The sequence below is a fragment of the Ochotona princeps genome, chromosome 1, assembly GCF_030435755.1.
Source record: "Ochotona princeps isolate mOchPri1 chromosome 1, mOchPri1.hap1, whole genome shotgun sequence".
Lineage (NCBI taxonomy): Eukaryota > Metazoa > Chordata > Mammalia > Lagomorpha > Ochotonidae > Ochotona > Ochotona princeps.
The window spans coordinates 105,156,000-105,172,024 of record NC_080832.1 but is presented as its reverse complement, the minus strand read 5'-3'; the positions used below and the strand labels follow the sequence as shown (position 1 = coordinate 105,172,024).

At 57.6% G+C, this 16,025-nt stretch overlaps 1 protein-coding gene across 1 annotated transcript in view; it reads left to right on the top strand.

Moving 5' to 3' along the window:
• TTBK1 (tau tubulin kinase 1) overlaps positions 1-16,025 on the top strand; it is a 31,260-nt gene that overhangs the window by 11,987 nt on the left and 3,248 nt on the right. Inside the window, exon 12 of the mRNA XM_004590388.2 lies at positions 321-897. Coding sequence (XP_004590445.2) covers positions 321-897 — 577 coding nt within the window. The remainder of the gene's footprint in view (positions 1-320; positions 898-16,025) is intronic.

Genomic DNA, 16,025 nt, shown 5'->3' with positions numbered 1-16,025 from the left:
ACCTTATGAGGCCCATGTAGGGGGTGAGATCTCAGCCAGGCACACTGGGAAGTGGCAATGGAAGAGCCCAGAGAGCCAGCTGCCAACCCCAGGACCAGAGAAGGAGCAAGAACAGAACTGGCTTTAGGACCTGGAATTTAGGCACTGGTAAGCCTTGGGAAGCATTTATTGGATGAATGAAGATTTCCCAGAAAATAAGGTTAGCGGGTGACAGCCAGCAGGTGACCTGGCCAGGCCCAGGGAGGAGTGTGGGAGACAGACTCTCTGAGCACTGAGACAGACAGCACTGAGCATCCCTGTGGGGTGGGGTGGCCTTACAGGTCGCGGATGGATCTGCCTGGCTCGCCCTCGCGGCAGGCCTGCTCCTCACAGCCGGCCCAGATGCTGTCAGTGGACACAGGCCACGCCGACCGGCAGGCGAGCGGTCGCATGGACGTGTCGGCCTCGGTGGAACATGAGGCCCTGAGCAACGCTTTCCGCTCGGTGCCGCTGGCTGAGGAGGAGGACTTCGACAGTAAGGAGTGGGTCATTATTGACAAGGAGACCGAGCTGAAGGACTTCCCGCCGGGGGCTGAGCCCAGCACGTCGGGCACCACGGACGAGGAGCCGGAGGAGCTGCGGCCGCTGCCCGAGGAAGGCGAGGAGAGGCGGCGATCGGGGCTGGAGCCCACTGCCACCGCCACTGCCGTGAGGCCTCGAGGACGTGGCATGCACCCACTGGCTGAGGAGGACCTGCGGCATGTGCCGCCCCAGCCGCCGCCACCCCAGCTGAGCCAGGCCGAGGGCCGCTCGGAGACCTCCCAGCCCCCCACGCCCGGAAGCCCTTCCCACTCACCCTTCCACTCGGGACCCCGCCCTCGCCGGAGAGAGTCGGACCCCACAGGCCCGCAGAGACAGGTAAGCGTGGGCTTGCACCCCACTCCAGATCCCAGACACTTGAAGGTCGGGAGGGGAGGGGGGCCTGGTGTGCAGCCTGTAGCGCCCCACGCATGCACCTGCGTGCTGGTTTCAATGGCAGGGGACAGGCTGAGATCCAAAGCCACGCAGGCGATAGGGTGTGCCAAGGCTGTGCACAGGGCTGGAGGCAGCCCGTGGGCCATCAGGAGAGTCTTGGGTAGCCCTCAGCCAGGTCTGTGGGGTTAGGCCAAGGTTGGAGTATGTTGCTTCAGGCTTGGTGACACAGTGACATTGGTTGCTTGGAATGGTCCCTCTGGCTGCCAGATGAGCTAGAAGCTGGAGGTGGCTTGGGCTGCAGCCATGGGGACAAGTGTATGGAGTCGAGGGGTGCAGGGGAGACACTAGGGCAGGACGACTGTGCTGTGGGGTGGGGTGGGGTAGCCCACATCTTCCTGCTCCGCATGCTCTGGATGGGCACACCAGGATTGACGGGGACTGAGGGGGACCCGCCAGGAGCCTGCAAGGCTCAGGAGAGAGAACAAAGCTAGAGATGCAGATTTGAGGGTACTGGAAACTATGGAAGTGGGCGGGGCTGGGAGGCCCCCAGAGGAGGGCTGAAGCTGCAGAAGAGGGCTGCCCTGGAAGTGGTTCCAAGCATCAGGTCGGCTTCACAGAGGGCCAGGTGAGGGGGGAACAGGGTGGGGGAGTCTGAAAGGACACAGGGATGGAAGTGGGGGGGGGGCAACCGGACTGCCACAGCATGTGAGGGCCGGGGCTCTCAAATGTCAGACTGAGGAACAGGGGCATGTCTTCTGGTGCAGCTGGCTTCCGGGTGGGGGTGGAGGCTGACCTCTGACCTGGGAAGTGGATGGTCACTCTGGCACCGTGCGCTACATGAGGTCATGATCTCCTCACGGGGCTGAGGGCCTCAGAGGTGACATGGGAGGGAGCCCAGGGCTGCGCTGTGTTCCACTTGGTGGTCTGGGAGGTGCCAGGTGCAGGGCTGGCTGGCTGGGGTCTGGATGGGGGAGCATTGTGCTGCCCCTGGTTCAGGCTGGCAGACCTGGCCTGGAACTCTGTGATGATCTGGGAAGGAACATACTGAGGCCCAGTCCTGCTACAGGGGTACCTGAGCCCTGAGGAGTGTACACCCTGACCTTGTCTTGGACACTGGAAATGGGGGGCTCAAAAAGCAGCAACCCCCAAGTCCTCACCAGAGAGTTCCTAGCTGATGAGAGTGAGTGGCTCAGCTGTGAGAGTGTGGTGCCAGCCTGATTGTGTGGTGACCCATCTGTGCTCCCTCTATTGCCAGCACCTTGGAGGCAGGAGACAGGGCAGGGCTCCCATCTGGGCTCCTGGAGTTTGTTAGGCCGGAACCTTATGAGGCCCATGTATGCGCTGAGAATGCAGCCAGGCAGGATGAAGGGTGGCAGTGGATGAGCCCAGCGAGCCAGCTACCAACTGCAGGGCCAGGTGGGTGCTGGCCTGGTTGCAGTCCTGCTGGGCTCCCTGGGCCCCTCCCATGCAGTCACTGAACACTGGCTGAGTGTTTCCTATGTGTCTCCTATTGGAGACATCGAGGGAGCACACACACAATAGGAGAGTGCATGATGACAGATGGTGCCGGTGTGGAGTCAAGACAAACCCAGACCCAGAGGAGGGAGGTCCAGGTTCTCCCAACTTCCTCCCTGGACGGGCATTCCACGGCTGTGGGTGTCATGGAAGCTCTAACGTGTGCATCACCATGCATGTGGACCTATATGAGACACCTGTATGCAGGTGCACAGCTATTGAGTGTACCTAGCATGCAGTGGGCATGCAGGTGTATGGAGAGCTACAAAAGCCTAAACATCCCAGCTGGAACTGGAATAATGAGAGTGGTAATCTTAAAGGCATTCATTGTAGAGCTGGCCCTTAGCTTGTGTGTATGGGTGTTCCTCACAGCACCGCCATGAGCGGGCAGTTAATCTTGATTTAAAAGGTGAGGAGCCAGAGGCTCATTTCCTGGTCTCTGGAACCAGGCTAGTTGCTGAGTGGAAGAACTGGGACTTGAACCCAGGGTCTGGGCTTAGACACTCCATCTGAGGCCTTGTGTGTTTAGCAGGAACAGGTGGCTTTTGCAGGGTCAGCTGGGGAGCCTGGAGTGCATGCAAACGCCCGGAACACACCTGCAACTGACTGGTGCCAGCAGGTCTGGCTCTGGTCATGCCGGCATGCACGTGGCCTCCGTGTGCACCTGGTGGGAGAGCATATGGGACGTGCCACATTTTGCTGAGTATTTCAGCATGGCAGCCATCCTCTTTCTGCCCGAGGCGAGTGCTGAGCCAGCTTGCATGGAGGCCGGGACGTCCAGACCTGGCTGCACGCTGCGGTTGGAACTTGTAGAACTCTTTACCTGCCAAGGGGGCTGTGAGTTTCTGCAGGAACACGCTCCTGACTCTTTTTGCGAGGAATCCCTCTGCAGTTCAGTGTGCCCTGCGCGCATATGATGTGTGAACTTTCTTGTGGTGGCAAGTGTGAAAACACAGAGCAGATCTGGTGTTGGAGCATCTGTTTTGGGGGGGGCACTGTGTGACACCTCCAGGTATTTCCTCTACACTCAGCTAACTCATCTCCAGAGGGAACCTCAGGTGCAAATGAGAAGGGGCCGAGAGTGCTAGGCAAAAGGACTGCAAAGGCAGAGAGTGTGTGGTTGGTTGGTGGGGGAGAGGGCCGCTTGCCATCCTTTGCTGCTGTCTGTTGCACAGAAGGTTAGCGGTCCCTGGGGCTGCTGGGACAGGTGTCTGCCACTTGCTGGACAGCGTGCAAGAGGCTGGGGACAAAGATGACCGGAACTTCGTTCACAGTCCTAAAAGCTGCAATGCGAGGCAAGGCATAGCAGCGGGCACCACGGGCACAGCCGGCTGGGAGCTAGCCAGGAGTGTCTGAGTGCCAGGAGCTAAGAGCCCTCTGGGAGTGTCAGGGGTGGGATTTCAGCCAGGCGTGGGGACATAGAGGTGGCTGCAAGATGACTTGCCTAAAGGGCATCCGTGTCAGCCCAGAGCCACTCTCTGGCTGCTGATCAAACTCTGACCTCCCACACTTGCTGTGTGGGTAGCTGGGGCCACCTTTGGTTCCTGGGGGGGGAGGAGAGGGAGCGCGGTCCTAGACCCCAAACTGTCAGTGCGCATAGGACTGCTGGGAAGCTTCCTAGGATTGGCACGAATGAAGTCGAAAGGGAAAGTAGAGTGAGAACAAAGAGAATGTTGTTGGAATGTTCTACCCCACCCCCTGCCCCACCACACACACTTGTCCTGCAGGCGAGTCCTTTGTGTGCCCACCAGTGCTGTGTCGTGGGCCCCTTGTGCATTACCACCCCCCCAGAGAGCTGGTCCGCCAGTTCTCACTGCCACACTACACACCCTTGGCTTCGTGAGCTAGGGAAGGGCTGGTGACAGGCACAGGTCACACTGTAAACCCCCGCCCCCATGTTTCCCCTGCCCTTTCAGGGACTCAAGGGCACTAGGGCGGGATTCTGCCTGGTGCCACTGAGGCAACATCCTGCCAGGGCAAACCATTTTGGATAAGTGACTCCAGTCAGACCCTTCTCCTTTTGTCCCACCCACCTGATGCTATTCCCAGCACAGAGCCTTACAGCCTCACAGACAAGGAAACTGAGGCAGCGAGGCAGACCAGTCTGAGAGCCCCGGTTAGCAAGTTGTGGGGATGCCCGATTTCCTTGAGACCTTGACAGCCCCCGCGATGGGGACAGCTACATGGCAGAGTTCTGGTGCAGGGGGAGGAGCCTGAAGCCTACTAGGTCCAACACAACTGCCCACACTTGCTGACCAGTCTTGGGGATTTGGGGAGTGGGCAGTTCTCCAAGCCTCAGAATGACCTTGAGGTGGGACCAGGCCAGGCAGGCTTGCCCGAGGAGGTGAGTGACCAAGGGCTCTTGCAGGAGACCCTGGTGTGAGAGGAATCCGGGCTGGGGAGGGGCTCCGAGGCAGGACCTCGGCGCGGGGGGCTGTGAGCGGTGGGTGGCCCCCGAGACACAGAGCTGTCGAGTCTGTGCCTGACGCCTCTTTTCCCTCCACTCTCTTGGTCTCTTTCAGTTGGAGGAGGACAGACTCTTGGGGCACTCCCTCCCGCGGTACAGCCCCCTGCGACGACTGGCGTCCTCCGTGTTCTCCTCCTCCACGCTGGAGACGGAGCACTACCCTCACGGCGGCGGCGGTGGCGGCTCCTCCGGTTCCCTCATTCAGCGCAGCCGCTCGGCCGAGAGCAGCCCCGTGCGCGCGCCCCACCGGCGCCACGCACCCCTGGCCGCCGGCAACCACAGACTCGTACCCTCGGTGCTCCGCATCTCGCGGTCCCAGCTGCAGCAGGTGTGGGCCCGTTTTACCCACAAAACCTAGATGGGGCCGCCCCCCCCTCCAGCCTGGAGGGGGCAGGTGTGGGGGGGCGGGGAGTAGGCAGAGACCATGGGGGGAAGTCCTTCCCAGGACGCAATAACCGCACACTCACACTCTGCCCGTCGCGCAATACAGGCGCTAGCCCATTCCCCTTACCCACTATCCCAATGCACCTCGGCCCAAGGTACTGTAAGGCTGCCCCACAGCAGCTCCTTGCTAGGTGCCAGCCAAACAGTTCCAGGAGGGCTGGCTCGGTGGTGCAGTTGTGAGACAAGGACAGCCGAGCTGAAGTCACCCCAGAATCTAGGGTTCGAATGAAATGCCAGTGCCAGTCAGGGTGAGAGGAGGCATCTTGGGTGGATCCATTTGAACTGTGCATTCTTAGAGTGGCAGGAGCCCAAGCTCCCTGCAGAGGCTGAGCTTGGTGTACCTGCTTGTGTGTGTGTGTGTGTGTGTGTGTGTGTGTCCGTGGGCACATTTGATGTAGGGCTCCGCAGGTGGCCTTGTGCACAGGCTGGAAGCCCTGGGCCAGCTGGTGTACACAACCCTGTGACCTAGTGAGCCTCCCCCAGGGGACAGAGCCCCTCCCACATCTCATCCCAACTGGCCTTGGGCTCTGCCAAGATCTATAGGTCATCCGTCACCTCCCTCCCATCCCCCAACACACACCAGACAGGATGGCTTGACCTGCACCAGCTCCCCATGAGCTAAGACCAGGGTACAGGAGAGGCACTGGATACCCAGCAGTGAGGGTATCCTGTTTGAAAGTGGTAGCCAGAAAAGTGGTTGCTAAGCAACGTCTGACAGATCCCAGACAGGAGCAACCCACCTCTCCCCTACAGCGTGGTCCCCTCCTGCAGGTGCTCAGGCCAGCAGGGAGGGGCAGAGATGGGGGAGATAGAACTAAGGGTAGCCCAGTCAGGGAGTTAGTGCTGCCCAGGCAGGGCAGAGGGGGTCCACATGCCAGGTGTCACTGCAGGGGACTTCAGGGCTCCCTGTCTTCATTTGTGCCTGTGCTGGCTAGAACTCTCCGACTTGGAGGACAGGAAGAAATGGGGTGAAGAGGGTGTCAGAAAGGGTAGTGGATCTATAAGGAAAGGAGAAGTATGAAGTTGTGCACAATGTTCGTTTCCGTGAGATAGTGTGTGTGTGTGGACTGGTGCCAGTGACACGGCTGCCATGGATGAATGAATGCTCAGGTTATGCACTGTGCAGTTTCAGAGAGTATGGACCCCCTTGTGACTGGTGCTTAATAAGGCTGCACAGTGCGACAGCCCTATGCAAGTGAGTGTGTGTGAATCTGTGTGTGAATCAGAAAGAAGGCTGTGTAGTCCTTGGTGGTTTCCTGTGTGTCTGCTCTCCTCCTAGCTCATCTCTCTTCTGCCTCCATCTAGTTCCATCCCCTGGTTGTCTCTGGTCAGAGCACAGGGTTCAAGGCCCCTCCCCCGGCTTGGGGGTGCTGGAGGGATGTGGGCAGTGCCCTGGCTCAGCCACACAAGCTGCTGTCCATTCCACTCTACTTTTTTGTCCACAAACTTTTTCTTTTAGAAGCTGCCTGGACTGGTCCTAGCCCTTGGGTTCCATCCCTGCTCCCGTCCCAACTGCTCACTTTCTGAGCTCCCCAAACCCCAGCCTCCACTGCTGTCTGGGCGGCCTTGGCTGGCACCATGCCTTGCCCAGACAGAAGGCAGAAGAAGGGTCAAAGAAGACTTTTCTCCTGGAGACCAGAAACAAAGTACACAAGTGGGGGAGGGGAGACAGACAGCAGGCCTGGTCCCTTCCATCTGGCACTGCCCTCCCCACCCCCACCCTGGACCCTCTTCCTGTGCTCCCCCTGATCCTGGGAGCTGGGGGCACTGAGGGTAGAGTCCCTCCCATCTGAATGAGAGGAAACCCAGCCCCCAGTGATCCGTCACTCTCTCTTCCAGAAGCTTCCATCACCTTAGTCTGAGCATAGGGCCATCTCAGGAACCAGAACCCTGAGGTGTAAGATCCCAAAGTGCTTTGTACCTCCTCCAGATGATGGCAGGGGATCTGGCAGGTTGTCTAGCCTTCCCAGGTGGGTGGGATTTACAGTCTCATGCACCCCTACGCAGGGCACCTGGGGAACAAGATGTGACCTGCAGATCTCCGGGCAGGTGGCATGTTTTGGCGCATCCAAAGGGCATTTTGTAAGCCATAATTCTGAACTAGCATGAGGTGCCCTTGATGGCGTCAGTACCTCTTTAGGGTGCCTCTGACTTTGGGGAACCACTGGTGAGGGTGAGGTTCATGTGAAGCTTGGCAAAGTCGTGTGTCTCTGGCCCCCAGGCTAGAGAGGTAGGCCATGAACCTGCAGTGGCATCAGACTCTTTTTTCCTTTTTTTTTCCTTTTGAAGGACACCCCTGCAAGGGAGGCCAGGGTGTTTCAAGGGGCACCACCCTACATGGAATGGGTGATTGGCAAAGAGCCTGTGCCCCTCGATGTTTTGAAACTCCTGTTAGTTCTCCGTCGTCACAGTTTTTGCATGTAGTAACGGCTTCCGGCAATTTCTGTTCCGTTTTATGTCATGGGCACTGGCACATCAGGTGCCAGGCCATAATCCATGCACTTTACTCGTTTTGACCTCATGGAAGCCTGTGAGGGGATCCCCAGTGTTATCCCCAAGAACGGACTAATCAGAAGATCGAACTCCTCAGTGTGGTCAGGGAACGCTGACTGCCTGGAAACCCATGGAGCTAGATGAGATGCTGTTCTCCTCTCTCTCTCACTAGGGAACCTCCAACCACTCACTCCCAAATGCTCCCCCGCAACCCCCTTTCTGGGGGGAAGGAAAGCAGGTGCTAGAACCCCTGACCGGAGAGTCAGCCTCACAGACAAGGCCATCTGTGACATCAGCAGGGAACTCTGAGCAGCTGTCACCAACTGACACAGCAACAGGAGACAAGCAGTGTCAGGCAGATTGGCCAACAGAGCAATCCTACAGCCATCCTCACCTCTGCTGATCATGGCCACTCTCTTCCAAATTGTGCAAAGTCCAATTTTTAATTGTTGGCATCTATTCTTTTTAAATCAGAGTTTTAAAAGAAAAATCATGCTGTGAGCTGGACAGAACCAGTTGACTGGCAGAGATGACCCGAGCTCATTTTGCCACGTGTGTGAAGAATGCCCCTCCTTCACAGCCCACCCTGTCCAAGACTGCAGTTCTCGAAAGTGGTGGTGGCGGGAGGAGCAGTGTTCTGTCACTGTTTTTGACTAGTGGGACATGTGGCCAATGCTGTGTGTGTGTGTGTGTGTGTGTGTCTTGTGCATGTGCTTCTGGGAACTTGTTCATGGTGAGTGGGGTCTTTGTGGGATAGGATGGATGTTGAGACCCTGAAACCTTGTACCCGCCCTAGGAGATGCCCAGGAACCCACAGCCATCCCCATGAGCTCAAGGCAGCTTGGGTCACAGCAATAACCAGACACTCGTCCCAGACACTAACGGTCCAGAACCTGACCTTTTACATTTAGCATTTCTAGTTGTGGCAAGGGGGGGGGGGGAGATGGCAGAAACAGCCCTGTGGAATGGTGGGGGAGGGGATCCTGCAGAGGGGAGCTGTGGTTTGCCTCCAAGTGTGGGGGTGCAGGGTGCATCCTTGGATTGAGTGGTAGCTGGGAGATCGGACCTGAATGCTCTCCCCCCGCAACCCCGTGTGGATGTGGGACACTGCCCCTCAACAGGGCTGGCACGCAGCCCACCCTTCAATCGATCTCTCAACCTTAAAGTCACCTTCTCCCTAAGGGAGGGACCTTGGCCACGCCCTCAGCTCGCTGGGTGTTGTGGGGAAATGACACCCATGGGGCAGTGGGGTCCTTCGGGAGCTTCTCCTTCTACCAACCACGTACCCACCGCCCCACATGTGCACACGCGCGCGCGCTTGTACACACACACACACACACACACACACACACACACTCTTACTCTCAATGTACTCTACAGACAGCAAGCTGGCAGCCCCCCGCCCGGGAATGGGGTGGGGTGAGGGGGCCTCTGGCGCCCCCTCGGGCTCCGTGCTCAGCTGGCCCTAGCCCCACGAATGTACGTTCTGTCATTGTCACGAGCTGCTCCACGGCGTCCGCCCCCGGGGCCGCCGCCGCCCCCTGCTGCTAGACGACCCTCCTCCCGCTAGGGTCGCTCCCTGCTTCAAGCTCCGTTTTCGTTTGCTTTTGCCGTTTGTGGGGCTCCCAGGTTCCTCTGGGCGGAGGCAGGGGCGGGAGGAGGGCTCTCCCTGTTAGTGCTTCCAGGCCTGGGGTGCAGGCAGGGGAGGGGACACGGAGGTAGGGCAGCTGGCTAGCGCTCCAGGCTCGGGGAGGCTGGGGAAGAAAGGGGCGACCTAACCCCCTCCCCGTCCTCTACCCCTTGCCTGTTACCTCTTCGCCCCGCAGGGCTGCCTCATTCCCATTCTCTCCCCCTCCTCCCATAATTGGCCTTGCATTTGGATGCCAAAGAGCCCAGAGTGGAGGGGGAGCGAAGTTTTGAGCCACCCAGCACCCCTTTTTTGTGCGCACGACCCATCTGCGTTCCCATAGCCCTGCTTCACTTTGGGCCATGGAAGGGTCCCCAAACACGCCCTTACTCCCGACTCTTCCTCCATCCCCACCCCCGAAAATAAAACTCAGGGACCAACATCTGCTTCCTTTGCACTTGCTCTGTGGACCCCGGCCTCCCAACTGCCACCCCCAACCCTGCTTTGAAGAGGTTTCCGTGGCGGGGGGCGGGGCTCCGGGCCCTTAGAGCTGGCAGTATTGAACGAGGAGAGGGGCTGGCCCCTGCCCCTTCAAGAGGGGTGCCCGCCTGAGCTCCTCCTTCCAGAGACCCTGGCTTTTCCTTTCTCCTCGGGGTGAGTGGGGTGGGGGCGGAGAGCAAGGGAAGGGAAAGGGGGTGGGTGGCGAGCGGACCCTCCTGGAGGTCCCAAGCCCAGCTGGTGTAACTCCTGAGGCCCCCTGGCTCCATGGACCCACAGCCCCTGCCCCTTTTGTACTGCAATAATACTGTATTATACGCTTGCACTAGTCCCCCGACCCTGCCAACCTCAGCATGCACGAAAAACTCAAAACCACACACACACACGCACACACACGGAGATGGGACGCGTTTGGTTTCTTCCTCTGTCTCTCCGGGGTGCGTCCTTCTTAGTGTACATAGCGGCGTCGGGGTGTGGGGGCCCGGGATGGGTAGAAGAGCATGCACTGAGCCCCCCCTCTCCCTGCCCCTAGACTGCGAGTACTGTACAAATCCAACACTTGAAACTGACACGCACACGCGCGGCGCCGCCACGGGGGTGGGACACGGACACGCACCCACGCGCACACGGCTGCGCTTGAGCGGCGCCGCGCTGTGCGAGGGATCCTGTGCCTTTTGAAGTCCCTGTATGTTCATGCAGACAATCCGGAGAGCTTGTGCGCTACCAAATCCTGATTAAAAGACGCCTTCCAGGAACCCGCGCCTCTGCCTGCTTTCTTTTCCCCTCACTCCCCTGCCAGCGCTCAGCCACTGGGAGGGGGGGTGGGGCAGCCTGACATTGACTCCAGGGCTTGGGGAATGGGGGACAGGGGCGTTTCAAGGGAGCAGCGTCAGCAGGGTTGGGCCTGATTGAATTTTCCGGCGCTCTCCTTTTCTGGGGGAGATCCCATAACATGTGTGTGCACTTGGGTCTATGGGGCCCAACTCCAAATCGCCTATGGCAGAGAGTGGGAAGGTTACCAAGTCAGAGGGTACAGAGTCAGGGTGTGGGAGTGGGTTACAGCTAGGATGCCAGAGGCTTAAGGCTCTCTCTTCTGCTCCTGGGGATGGTAGGGAGGAGGAGGGGAGCTGGGATGAATGCAGGGCCTGTGGGTGCCAGGTAGGTTGAAGGCAGACTAAACCAATCTGGAACACTCAGGTCCCTGAGGGGGATCAGGTGTGTGAAGTCTGTGTGGACCCCGGGTAGCCTGCTCCCCGCACTTGCGGGAGTAAGGTAATGCCCAGGGACATGCTGAGCTTGGAGACCACACAGACCCGGACAGCTAAAGGCTTTGAGAAGACACTGAGGGCTGAAGGTCACAGCGCTCTGCCCTGAACTCTGAAATCTGGTGTGGGAGTGGGTGGGGCATGATGGGAGGTGTGCACCAGGCAGTTTCCTGAGGGAGGAGGAAGAGGAAGGCACAAAGCTGTCTTCCTACAGTGGGCAAGGGGCAGTGCCAGGCTCCAGCTCCACCTCCACTTCCCATCTCTCAGCCACTTGCTGCCAGCCTGCCTTCGGCCAGCTGGGGACTGGGGGTGGCTGGGCAGTGCCCTGTGTCTGGGTCCAGACAAGAACTGATCCGGGCACCCTGCGTGGGCACCCCAGGCAGGGACATGGAATAGCCCAGTTCTGTGTCTGGTCCACAAGGTCTTCTCAAGCCTGAGAGCCCAGCTGTTGTGGGTGCCTAGGGACAATGGAGGTCTGCTCTGTCCCCTCCATTTGCTTTTTGATTTATTCATTTTTAAAGATTTATTTATTTTCATTGGAAAGGCAGACTAACAGAGAGAAGGAGAGAGAGAAAGATCTTGTACCCCCTGGTTTCCTCCCCAAGTGGCCCCAATGGCTGGAGTTGAGCCAATCAGAAGCAATGAGCCAGGAGCTATTTCCGGGTCTCCCATGTGCATGCAGGGGCCCAAGGACTTGAGCTACTCTGCTGCTCTGTATGGCTAAAAGCAGGAAGCTAGATCAGAAGTGAAATAGTCAGGACACAAACCAGCACCCCTGTGGGATACCCAGGCTTGCAGGTGGAGGATTAGCTTATTCAGCCACAGCATCAGGCTCCTGTTCCCTTTTGTTGCTGGCTGGCTGAAATGAGAAAGGACTCTAAACTGGGCTCAGTGGAGGTGGGGCAGTGTTGGGCTTTCATTCTCTCTGAGGGTCTTGGCCAGAAGAGCCACTGCCCAGGCTCCAGCCCTCATCACATCTGCCTTTTGCCAACCCCATGTAAGCCAGCAGGGAGCACATGGCTGATGTGCTCCTGTCTGCTTTTGTGAGGTTGGAGCTTTAGAGCGGCCAGGTCTCTGGGAGCTGGCATGTGGGAGCCCGCTCACCAGACAGGGTTGAGCCAGGCTTGGGAGTCACCATAAGCAAACCGGGACTGTGAAAGTCGCTACCCCGGGCAAGGTATGCGCTAGGCATGCACATAGGGCTACTGATTGCTGCCTGGGTGAATGAATGAGCCACTCCTGGTCCATCTCAGAGTTCTCAGGGTGAGGGTGAGGAATGAAGAGAGAGGAACGGGACCACCTCCTTCAACTCAGAGTCAGAAGGGAGAGGGACAGAGGGACTTGGTATAAGAGTGTAGCCACCCTGAAGGCAGCACTGTCCCTCGCTCTGGGACTTCGAGCGAGACCTCCGTCCCAAAGCCAAAGGGTCCCGGCTTTCCCACCATGGGAGGCTGAGGAGGTGCTGGACACTGCACAAGTCCAGGTCCATGGCCAAGGCGAGGTCTCTCTCCAGGTCTTAGCTTCCCAGTCTATTTTACAGCTAAAAGCTGACTTCTCTTTTTTATTTATTTTTTTAAAAGATTTATTCATTTTATTACAGCCAGATATACACAGAGGAGGAGAGACAGAGAGGAAGATCTTCCGTCCGATGATTCACTCCCCAAGTGAGCCGCAACGGGCCGATGCGCGCCGATCCGAAGCTGGGAACCTGGACCCTCTTCCGGGTCTCCCACGTGGGTGCAGTGTCCCAATGCATTGGGCCATCCTCAACTGCTTTCCCAGGCCACAAGCAGGGAGCTGGATGGGATGACTTCTCTTTTTTAAAGAATGATTTACTTTTATTGGAAAGACAGATTTATGACAGAAGGAGAGACAGAGAGAAAGATCTCGCATCTATTGGTTTACTCCCGAAATAGCTACAATGACCAGAGTTGAGCCAATCCGAAGCCAGGATCCAGGAACCTCTTCTGGGTCTCCCACATGGGTGCAGGGTCCCAAGGCTTTGGGCCATCTTCTTCTGCTTTCCCAGGCCACAAGCAGGGAGCTGGATGGGAAGTGGAACAGCCAGGACATGAACTGGTGCCCATAGGGAATGGCGGTGCTTGCAAGCAGAGGATTAGCCAGTTGAGACATTACACCAGCCCCAAGAACTGACTTTGAGCTCTCATCCCTTCTCTCTCTGGGTACCAAGAGTGGAGGGCTTTGAGATGGTGGCGGGGAGTGTCCCAACTGCCATCACTACTGTGGGCGTCATGTACAATAGCTCTTGGGCCTGGCCAGATGGCAACAGAAATGCTGGTTCTAGCAGCAATGCTGCAGGTGGTGGGAGACAGACAGGAAAATGGGCAGAGGCTGTCTTGGTGACCTGCTGTGACCTGCTCTGGGACAAGTGTGGCTGGTGCTGGGTGACTCAAGGTCTAAGCTGCACAGGCAAGTTATGATCAGAACCCCATGTCTGTCTGCCTGTCCCCCAGCTATCAGCGCCAGCCCCTGGCTCCTGGTCACCATTCACCCAGGGGCTCACAGCTCCTATCTCTGCCCAGCCACTTTTTCCAGCCTCTGACCTTGGTTACTGCCCCATTGCACATGCAAGACCCAGCCCAGAGGCATGCCCACTGCAGAGGGAGAGGATGAGTAAGAACGAATGAATGGATGGCACAGAGAAAGGAAGTGGTTGCCAGGAGACTTCCTGTCTGTGTGCAGGGTGGGCAGAATTTGAAGAAACTTCCCTGCCTGGTTCAAACAGGGTGGGCTGGGATTTGCTGAGGGCCTCCACCAGGTCTCCACCAGGACTTTTGTGAAATGTGCCTGCCTTCCCTTGCCAAGCCTGAGTCGGTGCATCAGGCTGTTCTGTGGTTAGAGAAGGGGGCAATGATCACTAAGCCAGGATGAGGGAGCAGGATGGAAAGAGATGTGAACATGACCATGCCATGGCGGAGTGTGCAGGACCACTGTCCTGAAAGGGAGACTGTACACTCCACAGATGCAGGGACCACTGTCTGTCTAGTTTGGCCCCATCCAGCTTCCAGGCCGAACATAGTGGCTGGGATAACAGCACTCAAGGATTGCTTCCAGCTTGAGTGAATGAATGAAACAAAACAAAATGAGTGAATGAAAAAGCCTTCAAGGGATTCTGTTTATAGGAGAGAGAACGGGGTAAACCCCTGCACATCCTCATTGGCTAGGTCTGCAAGGTCTTCTGAGCGGAGAGTGCAGGGAAGCACCTGCTCACTGGATGGACAGGAGGGGTCTGTGAAGACGTGGAGTTGCTGTAGGCAGACTTGGAAGCAATTTTTTTTTAAAGATTTATTTATTTTTATTACAAAGTCAGATATACAGAGAAGAGAGACAGAGAGGAAAGATCTTTCGTCCGATGATTCACTCCCCAAGTGAGCCGCAATGGCTGGTGCTGCGCCGATCCGAAGCCAGGAACCTGGAACCTCTTCCGGGTCTCCCACACGGGTGCAGGGTCCCAAGGCTTTGGGCCGTTCTCGACTGCTTTCCCAGGCCACAAGCAGGGAGCTGGATGGGAAGTGGAGCTGCTGGGATTAGAACCAGCGTCCATATGGGATCCCCGGGACGTTCAAGGCGAGGACTCTAGCCGCTAGGCCACACCGCCAGACCTGGAAGCAATTTTTTCAAAGATTTAATTTTTTCTTATTACCAAGTCAGATATACAGAGAGTAGGAGAGACAGAGAGAAATATCCTCCGTCTGATGATTCACTCCCCACGTGACCGCAATGGCCAGTGATGTGCTGATCTAAAGCCAGGAGCCCAGATCCTCCTCTGGGTATCCCATGTGGGTGCAGGGTCCCAAGGCCTCGGGCCGTCCTCGAATGCTTTCCCACGCCACAAGCAGGGAGCTGGATAGGTTCACCATCAGAACCGGCCCCCATATGGGATCCCAATCATTCAAAGCAAGCATTTAAGCCGCTAGGCCACATCGCTGGGCCCAGAAGTAATTTTTTTTTTTTTTTTTACGTGAGTAGAAGGGCTGAGAGAGACCCTGGGGGCAGCCTGGGTCAAAGGTGAGATGTAGGACCTGCTGCTGCCTCCTCCCACCACCCCTCAGCACTGGCTGGAGCATAGGGCAGGGGTCAAAGGTGGCTGTAGGAAAGAGGCTAGGGATGAAGCCAGAGCTAGGAATCGGGGTGGGAGGCATTTGTGGCCAAGCCAGGGGTCAGAACTGTCTCCTGTGCCTGGAGCAACCATGGCGGATCTGCAGCAGAATGAGAGCAAGAGTGAGAGCAGGCGAGAGAGCATGGGGGCTTCAGATCTGACCATCACCCAGGGCAGGATGGAGAAAGCAGGCCGGCGGCTGTGGCACAGCCAGGAGGAGCAAGACTGTGGCTACGGCCCTGGCGGACCTGTGCATCCTGGGTTGTGGATTGACCAGGGAACATGGTGAAGAGAGAACCAAGAATGTTCAGGGACCTTAGCATGAGAGGCCTGACCTGGTTAAGCCAGCTAAAGGAGGCTAAGGCAGTTGGGGCCGAACAGTGGCTGGAAAAGCTAGAACAGGCATGGCTATCATGATGTCAAGGACCCATATGTGAAACATCAAGGAGGAAAACTTAATAGTCACAAGCTGGGGCTGGGCAGTTACGGAGCGTGTTGGAAGGCAGGGGCCCATCCTGTACCTTCAGGGCATGTGGGACAGCCCCAACCATGTCCTTGTGGGACCCAAGTCCCCCAGTAAGATGGCCATGAGGGCACTCAGGGATGTTTGCTGCCCCTCGTCTACAGAGAGCAGAGACGACC